The 18,581-nt window shown below is 37.3% G+C and overlaps 3 protein-coding genes, 1 long non-coding RNA gene and 1 pseudogene across 21 annotated transcripts; 3 read left to right on the forward strand and 2 right to left on the reverse strand.

Moving 5' to 3' along the window:
• Window positions 1-24: 24 nt before the first annotated feature.
• On the reverse strand, window positions 25-5,441 carry LOC118488487. Of its 17 annotated transcripts, none has more exons than XR_004885034.1 (7): window positions 3,530-5,441; window positions 3,229-3,400; window positions 2,050-3,091; window positions 1,775-1,837; window positions 1,067-1,174; window positions 890-978; window positions 25-738 (listed from the first exon to the last, which is right to left on the reverse strand). It is a non-coding gene; the product is annotated as an uncharacterized LOC118488487 (long non-coding RNA). The 17 variants fall into 17 exon arrangements; XR_004885046.1 differs by having other exon boundaries at window positions 27-738; window positions 2,139-3,091; XR_004885026.1 differs by lacking the exon at window positions 25-738 and having other exon boundaries at window positions 740-978; window positions 2,139-3,091; window positions 3,530-3,675; window positions 3,736-4,771.
• A 185-nt stretch (window positions 5,442-5,626) lies between these two features.
• Window positions 5,627-7,080, forward strand: LOC110927347 (plasmodesmata-located protein 2). Its single transcript, XM_022171023.2, has 3 exons — window positions 5,627-6,591; window positions 6,675-6,782; window positions 6,883-7,080. Exons 1-3 carry the CDS (start codon window positions 5,811-5,813, stop codon window positions 6,888-6,890), a joined length of 897 nt encoding a protein of 298 aa, XP_022026715.1. The 5' UTR covers window positions 5,627-5,810; the 3' UTR covers window positions 6,891-7,080.
• Window positions 7,081-8,196: 1,116 nt separating this feature from the next.
• LOC110927346 lies at window positions 8,197-9,358 on the forward strand. 2 transcript variants are annotated; one of them, XM_022171022.2, is made up of 5 exons: window positions 8,197-8,436; window positions 8,523-8,642; window positions 8,718-8,768; window positions 8,850-8,945; window positions 9,028-9,358. In XM_022171022.2, coding segments are annotated over exons 1-5 (411 nt in total). In that variant the 5' UTR covers window positions 8,197-8,435; the 3' UTR covers window positions 9,171-9,358. The 2 variants fall into 2 exon arrangements, with proteins under 2 accessions (XP_022026714.1, XP_022026713.1); XM_022171021.2 differs by having other exon boundaries at window positions 8,203-8,436; window positions 8,718-8,774.
• A 279-nt stretch (window positions 9,359-9,637) lies between these two features.
• LOC110927345 (histone-lysine N-methyltransferase family member SUVH9) lies at window positions 9,638-14,097 on the reverse strand. Its single transcript, XM_022171020.2, has 2 exons — window positions 12,006-14,097; window positions 9,638-9,961 (listed from the first exon to the last, which is right to left on the reverse strand). Exon 1 carries the CDS (start codon window positions 14,030-14,032, stop codon window positions 12,074-12,076), a length of 1,959 nt encoding a protein of 652 aa, XP_022026712.1. The 5' UTR covers window positions 14,033-14,097; the 3' UTR covers window positions 9,638-9,961; window positions 12,006-12,073.
• Window positions 14,098-14,648: 551 nt separating this feature from the next.
• Window positions 14,649-18,581, forward strand: part of LOC118486560 — a 5,588-nt pseudogene continuing 1,655 nt past the window's right edge.

Genomic DNA, 18,581 nt, shown 5'->3' on the forward strand with positions numbered 1-18,581 from the left:
TGAATTGCATTCTATAAAAAAAGTTTTGTTAATGCTCAAAGTACAACTCATTAACATAAGTTCACTACGAAAGATTGTACAATTTAGTGTCATCATTTGACAAATTATATTACGTAAAGATCATAAATAAAAAGGACCAACTTGGTAATAGCATATACAAAGCCATACTCAGGGGCCCGCCTGGGTGGGCGGAGAGGACCATCGTATAGGGCATGTGTTTTCCGAGGGGAACATTCTTCTTAAAACACCAAGTATTAGGTTTAGCCAAATACCCATTTGATTTAAAAATAAATAAATAAAACAATATCCTTTCTTTGGGCGGCAATTGGTAAACTACTATTTCTAACGTATTACAAAGAATCAATGTATTTCTCCCTTTTATCTTCCTCACCAAAAACAATTTCATGTAGTTGGCCACTATACGTACCAAGAATTACCTCTTGTGTTAAAGCTATTATACAAAATTTATAAGAGCACCTACATTAATGTAAAAAGTTAGCATAATAGCAAAAGACTAAAATACCAAGTAATCTTTTTGTTATTTCTTATCTATTCCAGAGGTATTGACCACAATGCCTTTTAGTTTGGTCAACACCATGAGCTTTAAGCACTTCACATACAAGTTATATGTTTCGGAAGCGCTATTGCCAACCATATTGGCTATATAATGACTCATACTAGAATCATCAAAAACTCTATGGATGGACTGATCACCACAACCAGCAAAGAGTTCAACATCTAAACATAATTCATGGAATATACATGATTAGTACTTAAGTGAGTACACAAAAAAAGAAGAAATATATACGAACAGGACATAAGTATATAAAAGAAGCACAACATATTGCAAGCTCCAAAAACGTGTAATTGCGTGCGGGTTTCTTTTTACCTCATTGATGCCGTAACCAACTCGTGAACACACTGAATCAGGACGCCTCTGAATCTTCTCGCTCTCGGTATTCAGTTATACACTGCAATCTTTATAACCGAGTATACAACAACGATCAAACGATAACGTAGTTTCAAGCTGCAATGGTAATCTAGATGAAGAAGCTTTGAGATTTACTCTAGTAAAGTGGAGTCCACTAAAAGAAGCCGAGTAACGTTTTTAGCCACCCAATGTAACCGTTCAATCCTTTATCTCTACCCATCTTGGCCATTCAATGCTTTAGCCCTGCCCATTTAGCTTCTTGTTTTAGTCCCATATACACAACATTCCAATAAACCTTAATGCAACTTTATCCAGAAACGGCTAAGTAAGAAAATAAAAATACAATAAAAAACTTAACTTACCATATAATAATTGACAAAGGATCCATTACTCTTAATAATTTAGCGACTAAGTATGCATCTATCTTAAGTTGGTCTATAATGAACCACCCCTCCAAACTTAGTGAACTTGTATTAATTCATATTATTCATTCATTTCTATTTACATAAAATAAATCGACAAAATAAAACTTAAAACTCGGAACTCAAATTTGATATACTTTTGAACCTAACACCCCAAAATGAACCGAACCAAAATTGTTAGAATTCGTATCGAATAGTTTCAAAACGAAACCAAATTTTGCATTAATAATAAAAGATACATTAACAGACCGACAAATTGTAAGATGAATAGAAAAAAAATGAAGATCATGTATAAAAAAAATACATTACCAGAGTAACAAATTGTATTTTAAGTTTGTATTAAATGCATCCATACTAGTTACAAAAATATTCTGCCTTTTAAAAAAGAACACAAAAATTACTTACAAACGAAATGTGATACCTGCATAGGTAACAAACCCGAAGCCTTTTGAACTGCATTAAACTTGATCCACTTGAAAATTGGCTGCAAACAACAACAATATTAGCTTATTCTCTTGATCATAACCATGTATCAACTCAAGTGAAAGAAAAATATATAATAATATCTCACAATAATTATTCTAAATGAACCAACAAACAGTAGAACAAACTAAAATTTTATTATTTGATCATAGAACTCTATTTACTCATACGGACTCTACAGAATTTTTTGAAAAATGAAAACCCAACCCATACCCAATAATGTAGCGGTGTTAACCCGTTACTTGACCCATCCATTTTGTCATCTTTAAAAATATGTCAATGCTGAGATTCAAAAATAGTACCTACAAATGATTAAGAACCCAATCAGTTATCAGGAAGGGAGAAGCAACCATTTTGCATAGTGGCACTGTATGACTCGAATCACATACCACCATTTAAAGTGTAAAGAATGCTCCTCACCATAAAACAAACTGACAACCCAGGGTCATTCATGTGTTGGAGAGACCCACCATTAGCAAATTAGGGTGACCATGTTGGTTTCAGGCACCACACTCAACTCTCGTATATGTAGTATGTAATGCAAGTGAAAAAGAAATACAATGCAAAAGTGAAAGCTTCTGTACTCGAATATGAAAAATGGGGTACATAACAAAAGAACAAATACTCGTATTTATAATAAACTAAATAAGCACATGCAAAAAACTCAGTCCACATCTTCCTAATGCAACAAACTTGCAACGTTCACCTATCAAACGTGTTTCACAAACTCCATGTTCAGCTCCTACTTTCCTAGTCAACCGAGACCGAGTCATTTTATCAATAGATGAACTGTACCTATCACCCGTACCGATAAGATGTCGACCCATGACCCGTTTTCTATTCGGTGACCCATTTAAACAAAACTGGTAACCGACTTGACCCGTACACAGTCCGTAACATCAAGATTAACCCAACAGACCAGTTAACACAAAGAGTAGAATCAGAATTATTTATAGATACAAATTCATCCAAAAGATATTGTAAAACACTGGATAACAACTTTCGTCAACTGGTCGGAAAGGGAAAATCGTTTTTATCAGATTACCCGCCTGACCCATCCATTTTGTGAACCCAAACTAAAAGAAGTGCCTGTTTGATCCACCTGTTTCCCTTTTACCATGCTTATAGTCAGATCTACGATTTCACTTCAAAGTGACCGGTTCTTTGATGCCCCATATAGCTTAATATGAAAGCAAGTTCTGACGCTTGAAAAGGCACCTTAGCATTCTGTCCCGCAATTTATTCAAAGTATTACCTGCTCATACATATTTATTTACAAAATATGAATATTATTATATTCAAACTTCAGCTATACAATGTAAATGCTACATAGATATAATTGATTCCTGGGAATAACAAATCAATATAAAATAATGCGATGAATGGCCATACCAAGGATTTATGTGTGGTCATACCCTAGTAGCGTGATCCGGGAAAAAATGTGGATCATATTAGACACCTTCTTTGTATGTAGAATTATGAATTTTCCTTTATTAAACTTGGATACCACATTAGGTGCATCCCTCTTTCCTCCTAATCCAACCTTAATAATAGCAACATCTACCTACAATAACATGAAAAAAATGTAACATTAATTTTCTCCATCTCTTTCATGGTGCATGAAGCTGTTATGAACAAAATTAAATATAAATATAAGAACTCGTATGTATGTATCAACTTGTTAATGTAATACCAAGCATATCATTGGTAGATGTGTGCCAATTGATGATGGACATACAAGGTGTCAATTGAAGATGAAACTGAAAATTTTCCCCACTCTTCTCGATTTCAAAGCTTCCTTAACGTCATCAGGCCTCCTCTCTTCGCCGCTACAACACCCTAGATCATATAAAAAAATTTGATTTAAAAAAATTCGATTTGAGACTAAGAACTTATTACCTTAACTTGTGGCTGGAACCCTAGATCAATTATATCGACCCCTGCTCACTCCGTCAATCGTAGTTCGTATCTACTTTCTTCATTCGCTTTTTTTGTTTGGAGATGGGACGATAGATTTATAGGTGGGTGAGAAGCACAAATTGGCTGACCTGCAATTAGGAGAGCATGGGGGAACCATCGTCAATTGAAGGAATCCAGGAGAACTCTACTTCGTATTTCCTTCTTGCCCCAACCGCAGTAGTCCATCTACATTTAACCTCTTCAAACCCTAAAATATAGTGGGCGGTTGACAGTTTACCAGGATTGTAGGAGTGAGTTGAGAAGATCATGGGCAGGAAAAGATGGACCTAACCACCGGCTAGAGAAACCGTAAAGAACTACCAAGGTTGAGTCATGGAGATAATGGGCAGAAAATTTTGGAGCAAAACCACTAGGAGGAAAACTCCCATAACCTCCCTGAACCGCCATTAGAGCAATTATCTTTGGGAGTTTAAAGGGCTGAGATTTAATCTCAGCATGATCGAACGGGTGATATTGATTTCAAAGGTAACTTCCACTTAATGGGTTCCATATATATATATATAATTACAATATTGACCCTTTAACGATTATAAACTAAGGTAATGATCGGGATTACATTTCACGCTCATCCCCTTAGTCACAATCATTTTGTTGTTGTAGATGATTATAAGGTTGTGATGCCACAACAAGAAGCCCAAGGTATCACTCATCAAAAATTTGTAAAAGGCTTTAGTAATATTGGATATTGGTCTCCAATAAAAAGCGTAAGTGTTCTCTTTTTAGTATAAGTAATTTGCAAGAGGCCCAATTTGTATGTCTGGCCCATTTCAAACCTTATCTAATTCTTGTTTGAACTTTGTAGTTGGAGCTTTTAGGGTCCATGTGTGGCTGCTTTAGCCTTTATGAAATGAAACCGAAAGCCACATGGTCCATCTCCACTTTGTTATCAAAAGAGGTGATATGACCCATTGTTTGACAATGCATGTGAAAATTTATGAGGGAATCGTACTTGAATGTTTGAAACTAATTCATTCAATTATGTTTAAAAAAATAACACTTTTGATTTTTGAACCGTTGGGATTCTATGAATACTTGTCATATTTTATTCCTAAAACAAAAAAACAAAATGAATATTTGTGTCCTAATTGATTAAAAATTATGGTATAGCAAAGTCTGACAATTTCAAACTAATAAATATATTTTAAACTAAAATTATACATATGTATGTCTACTAGGGGTGTAAACAAGCCCAGAGGCTCGAGAGCTACTCGTGATCGGCTCGGTTAAAAGCTCGAACGAGCCGAGCCTTAACGAGCTCGAACCCGAGCTCGAGCCTGAAATAGAGCTCGTTTTGTTATCGAGCCCGAGCTCGAACCTGAAATACAAAGCTTGTTTAGGCTCGCGAGCCTAAACGAGCCCATACAAAATTTTAATTTTTTTTATAAATATTATATTAATAATGATGTTAACATTGATAAGCCGAGCTTTGGCTCGTTTAAGCGATGTTGAAGTGAGCTCGAGCCGAGCTTTTAGCTCGTTTAAGGTTGTTCTCAAAATAGTTCGAGCCGGATCGAGCCGAGCTCGAGCTCGAGCTTTGGGTTTTACTCACGAGCCGAGCTCGAGCTCAAAGAAGTAGGCTCGAACCGAGCCGAGTTCGAGCTCGAGCTTCATAAAAACCTAACGAGCCGAGCTCGAGCCTGGTCAAACTTGGGCTCGACCTGGCTCGTTTACACCCCTAATGTCTACACAATATTTTACTAAAATTACCCTCAAAACTAAATGTGACACATTTATACTTCCAACATTCATAACTATGACTTTAGTGTATACCTATTTTCTCTTTCTTTTTTGGGATAAGACCCCTCTTCCTCTCCAAATCTACCAAAATCCACAGTAAAGTTATTAAGGTAGGCCACAGTCCTCATACTACCCACAACCCAAACCCTAATCTTTTCACCATCATCACACTTTACCTTCTCTCAAACCTCATCAAATCTATCTCAAAATCAAAAAATACCATGATGATTTGATGCATAAAGCTCACACCTTTATCCATGAAATCCTCTTTCTTCACTCTCATTCTCATCTTCCTCCTTGTATCTATATCTGTATCTATATCTGCTGCACCAGATAACACCAAGTTGGTTTACAAAGGATGTGCAAACCAACCTCTTCCAGATCCAAATGGGGTCTACTCATCTTCCCTTTCCGCCATTTTTGGCACACTCATTCAACAATCTTCAAAAGCAAAGTTCTTTAAAACCACCAGTGGCAGTGTTTCTGGTCTGTTTCAGTGTAGAGGAGATCTCACCAATGTTGAGTGTTACACTTGTGTTAGCAGGCTGCCTATATTAATGGATAAACTTTGTGGGAAAACTGTCGCTGCAAGAATCCAGCTTTTGGGGTGTTACATGCTCTATGAGGTTTCTGGGTTTGCTCAAATATCTGGAATGGAGTTGTTGTACAAAACATGTGGGAAGAAAAGCAATGCAGGTGGGAATTTTCAACAAATAAGGGATTCTGCTTTTTCTTCTTTGGAAAGTGTTGTGGGAAGTGGGAATGGTGGGTTTTATACAACAAGTTATGAGTCTGTGTATGTGTTGGGACAATGTCAAGGTGATTTAGGGGCTTCTGATTGTGGAAACTGTGTGAAAAGTGCTGTGCAAAGGGCTCAAGTTGAATGTGGAACCTCTGTTTCTGGTCAAATTTATCTTCATAGATGTTTCATTAGTTATAATTATTATCCTAATGGGGCCTCAACAAAAAATAGACCAGATTCATCTTCTTCATACTCATCAGATTCATCTTCTTCACCTTCATCTTCTAGTTCATCAGGTGTGTGATATGTGTTTGTTTTTTAAAAGTCAAAAGTCAAATGTGAAAAGTCAAAGATGTGTTGATTTGGTGAATGTGTGCAGGATCTAATCCGGGGAGAACAGTTGCAATAATATTGGGAGGGGCTGCAGGTGTTGGGTTTATAATTGTGATCTTGTTGATTGCTAGAAAAGCAATGAAGAAAGATGATGGTAAGTTAAAGTAGATTCAAGATTTTGCAAAAAAAAAAAAAAAGAGATTCAAGATTTTGGAAATTTTATATCTTTTTGATATTGATTGATTTTTGAACAGATTACTGATTGAAGAACCAAAAGAATACAATTTTGGAGGTGAAGATGGAGGTGGAAGCTATTTGTTTTTGGTAGATTTAGATGATATGAATGTCTAGAACATTGTAATTGTAATTGTAAGAATGAATGAATGAATGTTTGTTAATGGTGATGTATTTATTTTTATTTTTGATGATTATAAATTACAGGTTCAAGGCCATGTGGTTGTTTGTCTCTTTATGGGCCTCGAATATTGCCCTTTTGATTTCTTCAATCAATTTGTCTATGTACGGTTTTCAAAGCTAGAAAAGATTGTCAAAACCTGCTTTTTTTCCTTTTCTTTTTCTTTTTCATGTCAAAACTTTATATATAAATATATTGTTTTTTTATTGTTATTATTTTTTCTTTTTTCCTAAATGGTCAATTGAATCACCGGATAAGCATAATCTTAATCGAGCAAATACATTCTCTCTTCCATAACGGTCAGAGTTGGATGCATACCCGAGCCACCAAGTCGCTAGCTCCGGGAAAAACTCACCGCCCGAAGACTCACTGCGGTAAAACCCGGTTTGGCTCGGTTTCAAACTGGCGACCTCTAGAGAGGTTAGTTCTAAACTTCATTGCCACCACCAATTTACTTCAAAGTGATGCTAGTGGTAGTTGAACTTGGGACCTCAATAAGAGAAACCAATAGGCTAACCACTAGACCAACGTGTCACGACTTTTTATTTTTATTGTTACATACAAATTTGTGATTTGGACAAATATAAATTTTATAAAGGTTTAGTCGGGTCCTTTTAACGGGTAAATAAAGTGTCGAAATGGGTTAGCACCACACCATTCATGCTCATTCTTTGTCTCTGCCACTTGCTACACTTGTAGAGTAATTTTGATAATTACCCTACAAAAACAAAATTACTCTACAAGAACATTTTACAAAATTACTGTACAAAAGATCAAAATTACTCTACAGGATCATTTGTAGAGTAATCTTGATAGTTACTGATAATAGAAAAATGTCACCGCGCTTTTTTGTCTTTTCCTTCAGTTCGTACGTTTTATACATTAACTTTTTTTTTGTATTTGATCTTTTAGCCACGTATATAATCTTAGATTTTCCTTTTCCCTCTATTTTAGTTAGCTTGTACCATTTCTTATTTCGAGTATATGTATGTAATCATTTGGTTCGACCGGTTGTACTGATAGTGGTAGATCAAAATTGAATGAAGGGTCCCCGATTTATTTCGTTGTCATGTATTAATTTTTAATTCACCTTCACATAATAAATTGGAACGAAAGTTTTGACTTTCAATTTGAGTGGGTTCATTCAAATTGGCCGACCACTTTTCTTAAGGGGCACATACATACACAAATCTTTGCGTTGACCAAAACCATTTTCACACGATTTCCTTATTGTTTGATACCATTCCTCTTGTTCTTGTTTTTTCTTCTTTTATTGAAAGGCAAACTATTTATATTATTATAAAATAAAAGGAGGATAATTCTAGCAAGAAACTAGATATTGAAGCCCCTCTTGTTCCAAGTTAATTGGAATTCAAGCATCTTGAGAAAACAAGTATGGTTGATATGTTCATCTATTCTTAAGCTATGTGCTCTTTAATTTAAATATATTAACTGATTTTCGTTTTCGTATCTTAAAAGTGTATCCAAAGGTGAAGGTAATACAAGAAGAAGAAGAAGAAGAAGAAGAAGATCCACCAAAGATTTATTTGAAGAATTTCGAGTCGCTTTCTTTATGTGATCATCCATCTAATTCCCCGGGTGCTTTTAATTTCCCCTGGCCCGTCTTTTATCCTTTTTTTGGTTCATCTAGTAATTAAAAGCATTTGGTTGCAGAACATAAAGATGGTTACACAGCACCATACGTGCGGGTTCCTATATATTCAGGCATGGGTAACGTATCGTATCATATAAAGATTTGATTTTCATAATCCAACCTAATCTATTGTATGTTGATTGATGAATTAGATGTCAAGAAATCAGTAAGAGCAGGCAAGGTCAACAGAGAGTCAAATAGCAAGGCGGGTTCTGTGTTGCCGCCAAGAGCTGTTTTATCAAGTCCCGGTATGGAAGCATATTCGAATCTTGCATTACCTAAACCGGAACGAATACATTAAGTTTTGACCTTTGGGTGTCGTGTAAGCAGAGAATGATGTAATGCATGGAGCCGGAACCAAAACCAAAAACAAAACCAAGACGGCGCCAGAGTCGGGTTTGAAGAATCAGAACACACATGTCAAGTGCACCAAGTCTTACGAGCTCCAGCAGAGAAGACGCTCGTGGAAATAGATTATTATCAAGTATGACTGATGATACATATGTACAATTATAGATTATTCGTTCCTGATTAATCCGATTAGGTTTGTGCTAGACTATGTAATATGTACATTAGGTAGATATATCATCAATCCGATAATCGCTAGCCGGAATCCGTAGACTGCCACCGATTTTTGGCCAACTCGGACTGGATTTGACCATTCTTGACCATTCTTGACCGCCTCCTGATTAATTCGCCGAGTAGATAAAAATTACTTGGTTACTAGCGATTAATCAGCGACTAATCAAAGGCTAGTTGGGATTTGACCATTCTTGACCGCCTCCTGATTTTAAAGAAACCTGAATAAGAAAAAGGGAAAGATTACAAGAAACAGCTCACAGGGTTCCCTTCCGCATGCATCGACGTTTCTGGAGGTTCCTTTTCTTTGTCGATACAGGGTTCCAACATTTGATTCATCCGAATAAAAAGAAAAAACTAATAAATGAAAAGAACACCAGAATCAAATTATTTAAACATTTTGGTTTACAAACAAACATTGTAGTAAATTTGAACTTTTATATATACATACATGCTAACGAGTACTATTGATTGCTGATCCTAGCACATAAACGTCTACAACAAAATTCACCAGCATTCTAATCCTAAAAACATAATCTGCTGCAGCAAAGCAAAATAACAACCGACTTTTGCTCTAAAATGCCTGAATTTACCGTCGCCATCAGATGTTAAGTAACAGATTGACAACCAGAAAATGGAAAACCTTGTCTACTTTCGAGTTGCCAACCAATCACTGTCTACCTGTCTGCAAAAAAAGCAACAAAAATTAAGTGATAATTAGTTTAAATGAAGGGCATGTTTGTATTCTACAACATAGATGGCTAAAAAGAAAGTGTCAAACCAAACAAAAACCAATTATTATTACGGTGATATATTGTAAATAAAATCTATATGTGCTTTCTAGAGAGGTTTAGTGAGAAAATATGCAATGAAATACTTGATTCTTGGCTATATGTATAGCTACTAATCAGCTAGCACAATATAACTGCATGAAATATCTGGTCAACTAACTGTCAAGTTGTTAAGTTTCCCAACCAACCATCGGTATCGTTTTGAATCCTTCATTGTCTTCTAGAAAAAGCTTTTTTGTTGAAACTTGAAAGCATTGGGCTATCAACTAGCTTCTAACCTAGTAATCCACAATCAAATAACATATCGAGGAGACACGAAAGTATTCCTTGTGGAGGATGAGATACTTCGTCAAAAAAAATATCAAAATTTACCTAAGTTGCTAATCTGGAACTAAGATTGAAGGAATCATTTGGGCTCGGTAATCTCGACCTTGTCATTTTTAGTGATTATGATTTCATATATAAACAACCACGACAATCAATTGGCCATAACGGTGTCTGAAGAATACATAGTAATATTATGAATCATCAGAAACTCTCTTAAAACACTTGCAAAACAGTCAAATATACCCTTGGAATTTGCTTATAGCCTTATTAGATCGGTAGACAGATGATCAGACGATTGTATATCGTGCCTAACCTCCTTGCAATAAAAACATCTGATACAGTGCCCCGCCCAACACCTTTCCTTTGTGACACATGAGAACCTCAACGTGTGCCCTTACTATGTATGCATAACTTGTGCCACAATCGTATATCTCTCGTAGAAGATATGTCGATGCGACAGAGAAGATAGCAATGGAGTTACTCAACCATAGAGGTCGAGCACAAGAATACTTGGAAAAGTTTTGGCAATAGTGAGTATTTGTGGCTCGATATAATTCTGCAGATCCATTTGGATTCCGTGGACATTAATACGCCATTCCGAGGTAATCAAATCATGAGGTTATGTAGTCAAATGATCTTCTATAGTTCTATCTCCAAGCTTGCAAAGCCATTCTGAACAAACAGACTCCACAAATTCTAATTATTAGAGTCTAGTTTAACGGAGATGCGCAAGGCTGAAGCAAAGTTGATTATACGTGAGCCGTCTTACACTTTTGCCTCCCATGTAACAGACATAATAAAGAAAGTGTTCCAGAACAAGAAAAATAGTGACAATAGAAGTTCAAATCTGAGCTGCGGCTGCCGACTAGAGTTCGTATAGTTATGGGTGGCGGGCTGAGAAGCGGCGTTGCTTTTTACAGGTTGCGGCAGCGCCAATCAAACTGAAGTGGCGACAACAATCGGATTAACGCAACGAAAGAAGTCGGGCTGAAGACCGGAAACTGACGGTCCACGCACCCTCACGTGTCGGCACATGGGTAATAGTAGCGGAGTGAAGGCGGCGTGTCTAGAGGTGGTTCGATGGTGCATTGGTTGAGAAACCTAAACGACGGTGTCTAAAGATGATGGCGGAGACGACCATGTGATACAACAGTTTCCCGAAAGAACTGTGAACAGTGAACAAAAACTGGTTGACCCTTATCAGAAAAGTGAACCATTGACTTCTGAAACAGGATCAGGGTGGGCAACTAACGAAGGATTGTGTCGCATTGAGAGGCTTAGCTATAACACCATACCTTTCGATCGAGCGACAACTTCTAAAGAAGTCATGTCTGATACACTCCAATGGATGGAAACCTTCAATAGATACAGAAGAAACCCTAGGAAAGCCTATGTTGAGCCCACAAGCCATATGCTAATAAACGCATATAAATAGCTAATACAATATACACAATTAACATCTATAACAAGATTTATTGTTGATAAGCCTTACAATGATCAACTAATATTTCCAAATTTAACTGCAATACGACAGAAGATAACAGCAATCTCAGGCGACAAGAAAACCGAAAAACACTCAACAAAACATGCAAGATAAGACAATCTAGTTACCTCAGTGCATCATGCATCCTAGAATCTGCATTGACAGACAAAAAACAAACCAAAAGTCAGAAACCGATTCAGTTACAGATGGGTAACTTCCCCAGCCACTCATCTGCAGCTCCATAATCAAGACTAAGCTCTCGCATAGGAGGAATATTCTCCATTGCAAAAAGCATAAGGTGAGGAAACGCAATATTCGAGTGATCATAAAGCACCAACTGCACTAACACATTCGGACACGAACTGTGGCTCATATAACACGCAAGATTCCTCATTCTAGAAACATCCATACCAAAATCCAAAGGCGGAACCGACGGGTACGTTGGGCGTACGTAATCGGTAAATATTTGAGACAAATCACCCCATTCCGCCCATCTTTCACCGAAGCGATTTGGATAAACTAAACTATCCCCGTTCATCGTAAACAGTTGCGCTTGCTCTCTTGTAAGTACAACTCCGGTATATTCACAGATAAACGAACCCGCTTGTATCAAGTCCAATGATCTAACTCCCCAACCCGTTTCCTGTGACCTAAACACTTCAAATCGGTTCCTCAAACCCTTTTGGCTCACACGGTTTTGACAAGTGGCAGGACAATGACAGTGGGGTCCACATTCGAATATCAGCGGTTTTCCTCTCACTAGAAGGCCATTTGAATCATAAGCAAAGTCGCCCCCGTTTTTCTTAGCACAAAAACAATCTTGTGAACATCCGGCGACACAATTACAACCACCGCCCTTCGCTCCTATGTGATACACAAAAGGGGGGAAAACGGTTGTGGCTGCGTAATCGTAGTACATTGGCTCGTGATTGTTATCAATGTCGTTGAATAAGAACACAGGGATACTCTCCTTCTTCATTGATATATCGAAACTTACGTACCCCGTAGGCCGAACCTCTAAAGGTTTGGTTCGTAAATTCTCCGCAAACTTAAGAACCGCGCTACCCATTTCAACCTGATTCTCCATTCTAACAAGCTTAAACTTAAACACTCCGAAACCCGATTTACCCACATCAAACCAAGCTTCAACAATCTTATACAGCCCGTCGTAAACATAAACTTTCCCACTAGCACTCCCTTCATACCTAAACCCACGAATGACGCGTACCTCAATCCCGTAATGCATACTTCTTTCCATACCAAGATTCCCACCTTCCAGCTTCTGATGAAGCACCTGCCTGGAATGCTTATCCTGCCCACCATGCCCCGTATATATAATCACATCACCCGCATCCTCGTCATCTTCATACCCACCGGAAACAATGACACTAGTTGCAATGGGCTCCCCGTTGGAGCTCTGCCCGGACGTCAAATAATCAATCCCCGCCTGCGCCTGCCCGTGCAATCCCACAACACATAACTCCATCCTGAAAAAGAACACATCACCCACATTAACCCCGGGTATCGCCCCAACAATCCGTTTATCGCGATTCAACCACAGACCGCGTTCTTTCATAACCGAAGCTGCTTTCAAATCCCCCCGAGACCTCGGACTCTTTACGAAATCAAAAGACCTACGTTTTTCATCCTCAGCCACAACTAACACCCTAAGTGAATCATAAATCATCCGGGTCTTCCTCATAACCTCTCGAAAATACCTCTCGTCTTCGGTTCCAAGATTTGAAACCCTAACCAGTTCCGAGGATCTTGGTGGATCTTTCCGGCGATATGTAGCATTAGCAAGCTGGTTTTCTTCATGGGTTTGTTCTGGAACTGGGACAATTGCTTGTGCGTCAGGGTCTGTAAGCATAAAGTCGTCTTTTTTCTCAATCTTGTTGGCAAATGCGGTGAGAAACATCTCGGATATCCTGTCGAACTCTGAATAGACATTGGTTTCGTCTGGAACAGGCTCTGGGTGTGAAATTGGTTGAGTTGTGGGGAGACCCAGATTAGGGTTAGGGTTAGGAGGTGGGTGGTCGAGGGGTTCCAATTTGGGTTCGATTTTGGGGGTGATTAGGGTTGCGGCGGAAGTGGAGCAGCCGGCGGTGGGGTTGGGTGGATCCGGGTGGAGATTGAGGTCAATTAAGGAACCCATTGTTTTGCTCCTCTCAAGAAAGGAGAGGAAGAACGAAGAAAGTTAGTAGTACACTATGGGGGTGTTTGGCCTAGCTTTTTTAACAAAGCTTATAGCTTTTTTAGCTTTTTTTATAAAAATAAGCTTAATTTGGTGTTTGGTTTAGCTTTTTAAGCTTATGCTTATTAGCTTATATAAGCTAATTTTAAGAAGCTTACTTGAAGATGGTTTTTTAGCTTATTTTGAAAAAGCTTCTTTGTGTAAGGGTAAATGATATAAAAAAAGCTATAAGCTAATCCAAACACTTAAACAAGGCTTATCAAATGATAGAAAATAAGCTATAAGCTACTTAAAAATATAAGCATAAGCCAAAAAATAAAAGCTAGGCCAAACACCCCCTATGAACAAGTGTAGAATGTTGGGGGAGGCTCCAATTCATATCTCATGTTAGTCATATGACATTTCATTCATGACATTAAGATTTTCTCAACTAATCCATACATCACTTCACTTTTCACTTGTACATTATACTTAACTTTTACATTTACTTAAATTTTACATTACTTCATAAAACTATATAAATAAAACAATATTAAAATTGAGGACAAACTGGTCTGGTCTGGTCTGGTCTGTTGCGATGTTTGAAATGTTTAGCGTCGATGATGGCAATGCCAGTCTGTTAAAGTTTACGATTAATGATAGTCTTATTAACATTGGTAAGCAAAACAAAAAGAGGAGGTTAATATACAATTTTCCTTAACGTATGATACATACGATATGAAAATACGCACATTATAAAACTTAAAGTCTTAATCACGTATGTTGAAAAACCATAAATCATGCATGATTATTGTTTTTCAACATACGTGATTATAGTTTTTCAACATGTGTAATTAGCATTTTGAGTTTTATAAAGTGCATAATTTCAAATATTTTATTTTACACTCACTTAAAAAAATGTGATAAATTTTAACAAAAAGGACAAAAGTGTAGAAGTTGGACAAAATTAAGAGAAAATACAAACGATAATTAAAATATTAAATAAAATATGATTTTTTTGAAAGCCAACAAATTTCTATTAAAAAAATTAAATGTATCCGGTTGATCATATATTAACCTAGATAGTATGGTAAATACACCAACATTACACCAAGACAAATCAAAATTATACCATATTTCTCACGAAAAAGCTTGGTGTTTTGACCGGTTTTTTAACTATAGATAACCAAATGATTTTATCTCCTCCTTTATCTTCCGAATCATTGTTTGTTTTTACTTGAAAATCAGTTTGTTTTAGCTTCTCACTAGCACCCATATTGATGTTTGTATTACTGTGATCGCCGCTTTCTTCCACTTCGCTGACCCTCAGGCTCGGTTATGAAATTCTCACCAAATCTCTCAGTTCTAAGATAAAAACGAGTTTATCTTACACCAGTGAGCTATGAAATCCCAAACCTGTTGTGCTAAATAAAATATGAATGGTTTTACTAAAAAATTAAGAATGTTTAGATAAAATAAATATTTATAAAAGTGTTATTTTTTATTATGATTAATGTTAGTATTATTGATATATTTTTTTTAAATATTATGCGCTAATGACAAATTATGTGATAAAGTTATAACAAAGCATGAGATGCAGAAATAAAAAAAAGTTACATAGATTTGTCTGACCATCCTTAAAATTTGAGTTTAGCGGCTAATTCGTAAGTTCCCCAAAAAGCTATGGTTGGTACCAATTGATTCTATGTGCCACTTGGTGCATAATAATAACAATAATAGATTTATTGACCACTTGTTGCACAAGTATGGATTTTTACGCCATTTGGTGCACAAGCGAGGCAATGACAAGTTTTATTGAATGGAATAAAAGTTAAATATTAGGGTGATTACAAGTTTTCTTCTTTATATTAACATCAATTTGCAGACGTTGTCCTTTGATGTAAAACTTAATAAGTTTTGTACTTAATGTTTCAAAATCTTGCACGCTCTATCCTTTAGGCCAAACCCAATTAATTTTTTTGGTAAAATCTGATTACACAAGAGTAGTTTAGTCTTTTTATTCATAGATTAAATATATTTTAACAAAAAGAAATTCATATTTAAAAAAACTAACAAAAACAAAAGTTGATAAGTTCTCAACTCCCTTATCGCCACTACGAACCCACAACCACCACCCCCAACATGTCACCACTCTACACCACAGTCAACACCAACACCATCACCGCCACCATAAGCATCCATCTACAACCACCACCATCGTTCATACACAAAACCCCCCAAATCACCACCCTCAAATCACCAACCACCACTGCACCAACCAAAACCCACCATCCCTCCGTTCACCGTCACCACCCCCAAATCACCAACAACCACTAAACCGACACACCACCGCCATAGCCCCACTGTTCAACCCCAAACCACCATCCCTCATTCACTCCATTCACACACACGTCGCACACCATCGTCGAACACCCCTGTCGCACACCATCGTCGAACACCCCTCCCATACTTCACAGCCGAACACTACCATCCCTCTGTTTATCCATCATGCATAGAAATGTTATGCATTTCTTTGTTTTCGTTTTAAGCTTAGAGTATCCGAGGGATGCAACATGATGTGTTTGACACGTCATGGGTCATAGAGAGATCAGTAAAATAGGAGTCATGGATAGATTAGCGAAATAGGAATAAGTGAAACACGTGAACATTATAAAGTGACGAGTTAAGGAAAAATATGTCGTTACTCAAAATTATTAAATGGATTAGGGTAAATTACATTTTTTGTCCTTTATGTTAATACCTGATTTCAGTGGATTTCCTTTACCTTTAAAAGTGTCATGAATCATCCTTTACATCTTAAAAACCTTGCACCTTTAAAAATGTCATGAATCATCCTTTACATCTTAAAAACCTTGCATAGTCTGTCATTTGCCCTTAACCTAGTTAATTTTCATAGTTAAATCTAGTCATGTGGACCCCACATGAGAGCAAATTTATCTTTTACCAATTATATTTTAATATAGAAAACAAAAAGAATTTTAAAATGTATATCCCATAATGCTTTTTTTCCCTCTCTCTCTCTCTCTCACACACACACACAAAACTCACTCTCTCTCCTTTACTCTCCCCATAATCTCTCTTTAAATTATTGTGAGCCATCATTACCAACCACCACTTGCCACTATCGCCTAGCCGGCAACCACCACCCCTAACCAATGACCACCATCGATAGACCGGTAATAAGACCTCACAACGACTTCTCCCATTTCTATTCAAGACGGTAACATAATGTGCGAAGAACAACCAAGTCGACCACCAACGTTACCTTCGTTCCCTCATCTCACCTCTTCAACCCTTGAAACCCTTAGATCAGAATCCTTAGTTCACCCCTTTAACCCGGATTCGTCGAGCACATCTATATCTTCATTACTAAGAAATCATAAATTAGTCGGTGAAGAAATAGGATGTTCTGAAGAGGACGTGTATCTCGTTCTTGGCCGTTGAAGCCTGAGATATGGTGAAATGAGGTCTCGCGTCGTTGATTCGGTCGTCATTTCATCAACAACGACTAAAAACACCGGCCTACACAATTATCGGTCATTCAATCGCTAATGATGTTTAGGATTTTGTGAGGTTTTTGGTATGTGAGTTAATTCTTTCTAGATTTTTGAATGTTTTGTCATTAGGTCCGTTATTGAAGAATAAGCTGATGGTGGTGCTTAGGTTTGGGGAATCTAAGGTTAGGCGATGGTAAGTTGAAGACCTATAGGGATGGCGATGGGTCGGGTTTGGGACGGGTTAAGCTAATCCCAACCCCAAACCCGATTAGATAAGCTTGTCCCAAACCCGTCCCAAAACTCTTTGGCATTCTAGCGGGTATACCCATCGGGTATCGGGTATAGCTGCGGCTATTGGGTAAATCCATTAATTTTAAAAGCTTACCTTTTGGGTATACCCAACCTAAAACCCAATGAGTACATATCGTGTAACTACTAATCGGTTAAATTTAGTATTATTATTACAAAAATATGTCAAATAACTACAATGTATACGGAATAAATACATATATATATATATGTGTGTGTGTGTGTGTGTGAAAAATGGATGTATCATATATATACATATTTAATGATATAAAAGAAATCATATCGGGTATCAGGTCCGGTAAATAGGTGCACTTTACCGGGTAATCGGTTGGGTAAACGGGTGTTTCACCATCCCAAACATGCGAAAAAAATAAAAAGTATTCCCCAACCCAATTAATTGACCCCAAACCCATCCCAAATATGTTGAGTTTCGGGTTTGCCCATCAGGTTTGGGTTCGATGCCATCCCTAATGACCAAGGGCTTTATAGTGGTGGTGATGACAAGTGTTTTGGTTGGTGGTTGGGGTGGTGTGGGTTGTTAGTGGTGGTAGTCGGTGGCTCCGGCGAAACCACTTTTCGGAAATTGATGTTCTCACTTGTTAGAGAGAGAGAGAGAAAGTTGAGAGAGAAGTGAGATGATTGCCCCCCACTTGTGACCTAGTGGTAGGAGGCTTGGGTTTTCTTATGGAGACTCAAGTTCAATT

This window comes from Helianthus annuus, chromosome 2 (genome assembly GCF_002127325.2).
Source record: "Helianthus annuus cultivar XRQ/B chromosome 2, HanXRQr2.0-SUNRISE, whole genome shotgun sequence".
In the NCBI taxonomy this organism is placed as follows: domain Eukaryota; kingdom Viridiplantae; phylum Streptophyta; class Magnoliopsida; order Asterales; family Asteraceae; genus Helianthus; species Helianthus annuus.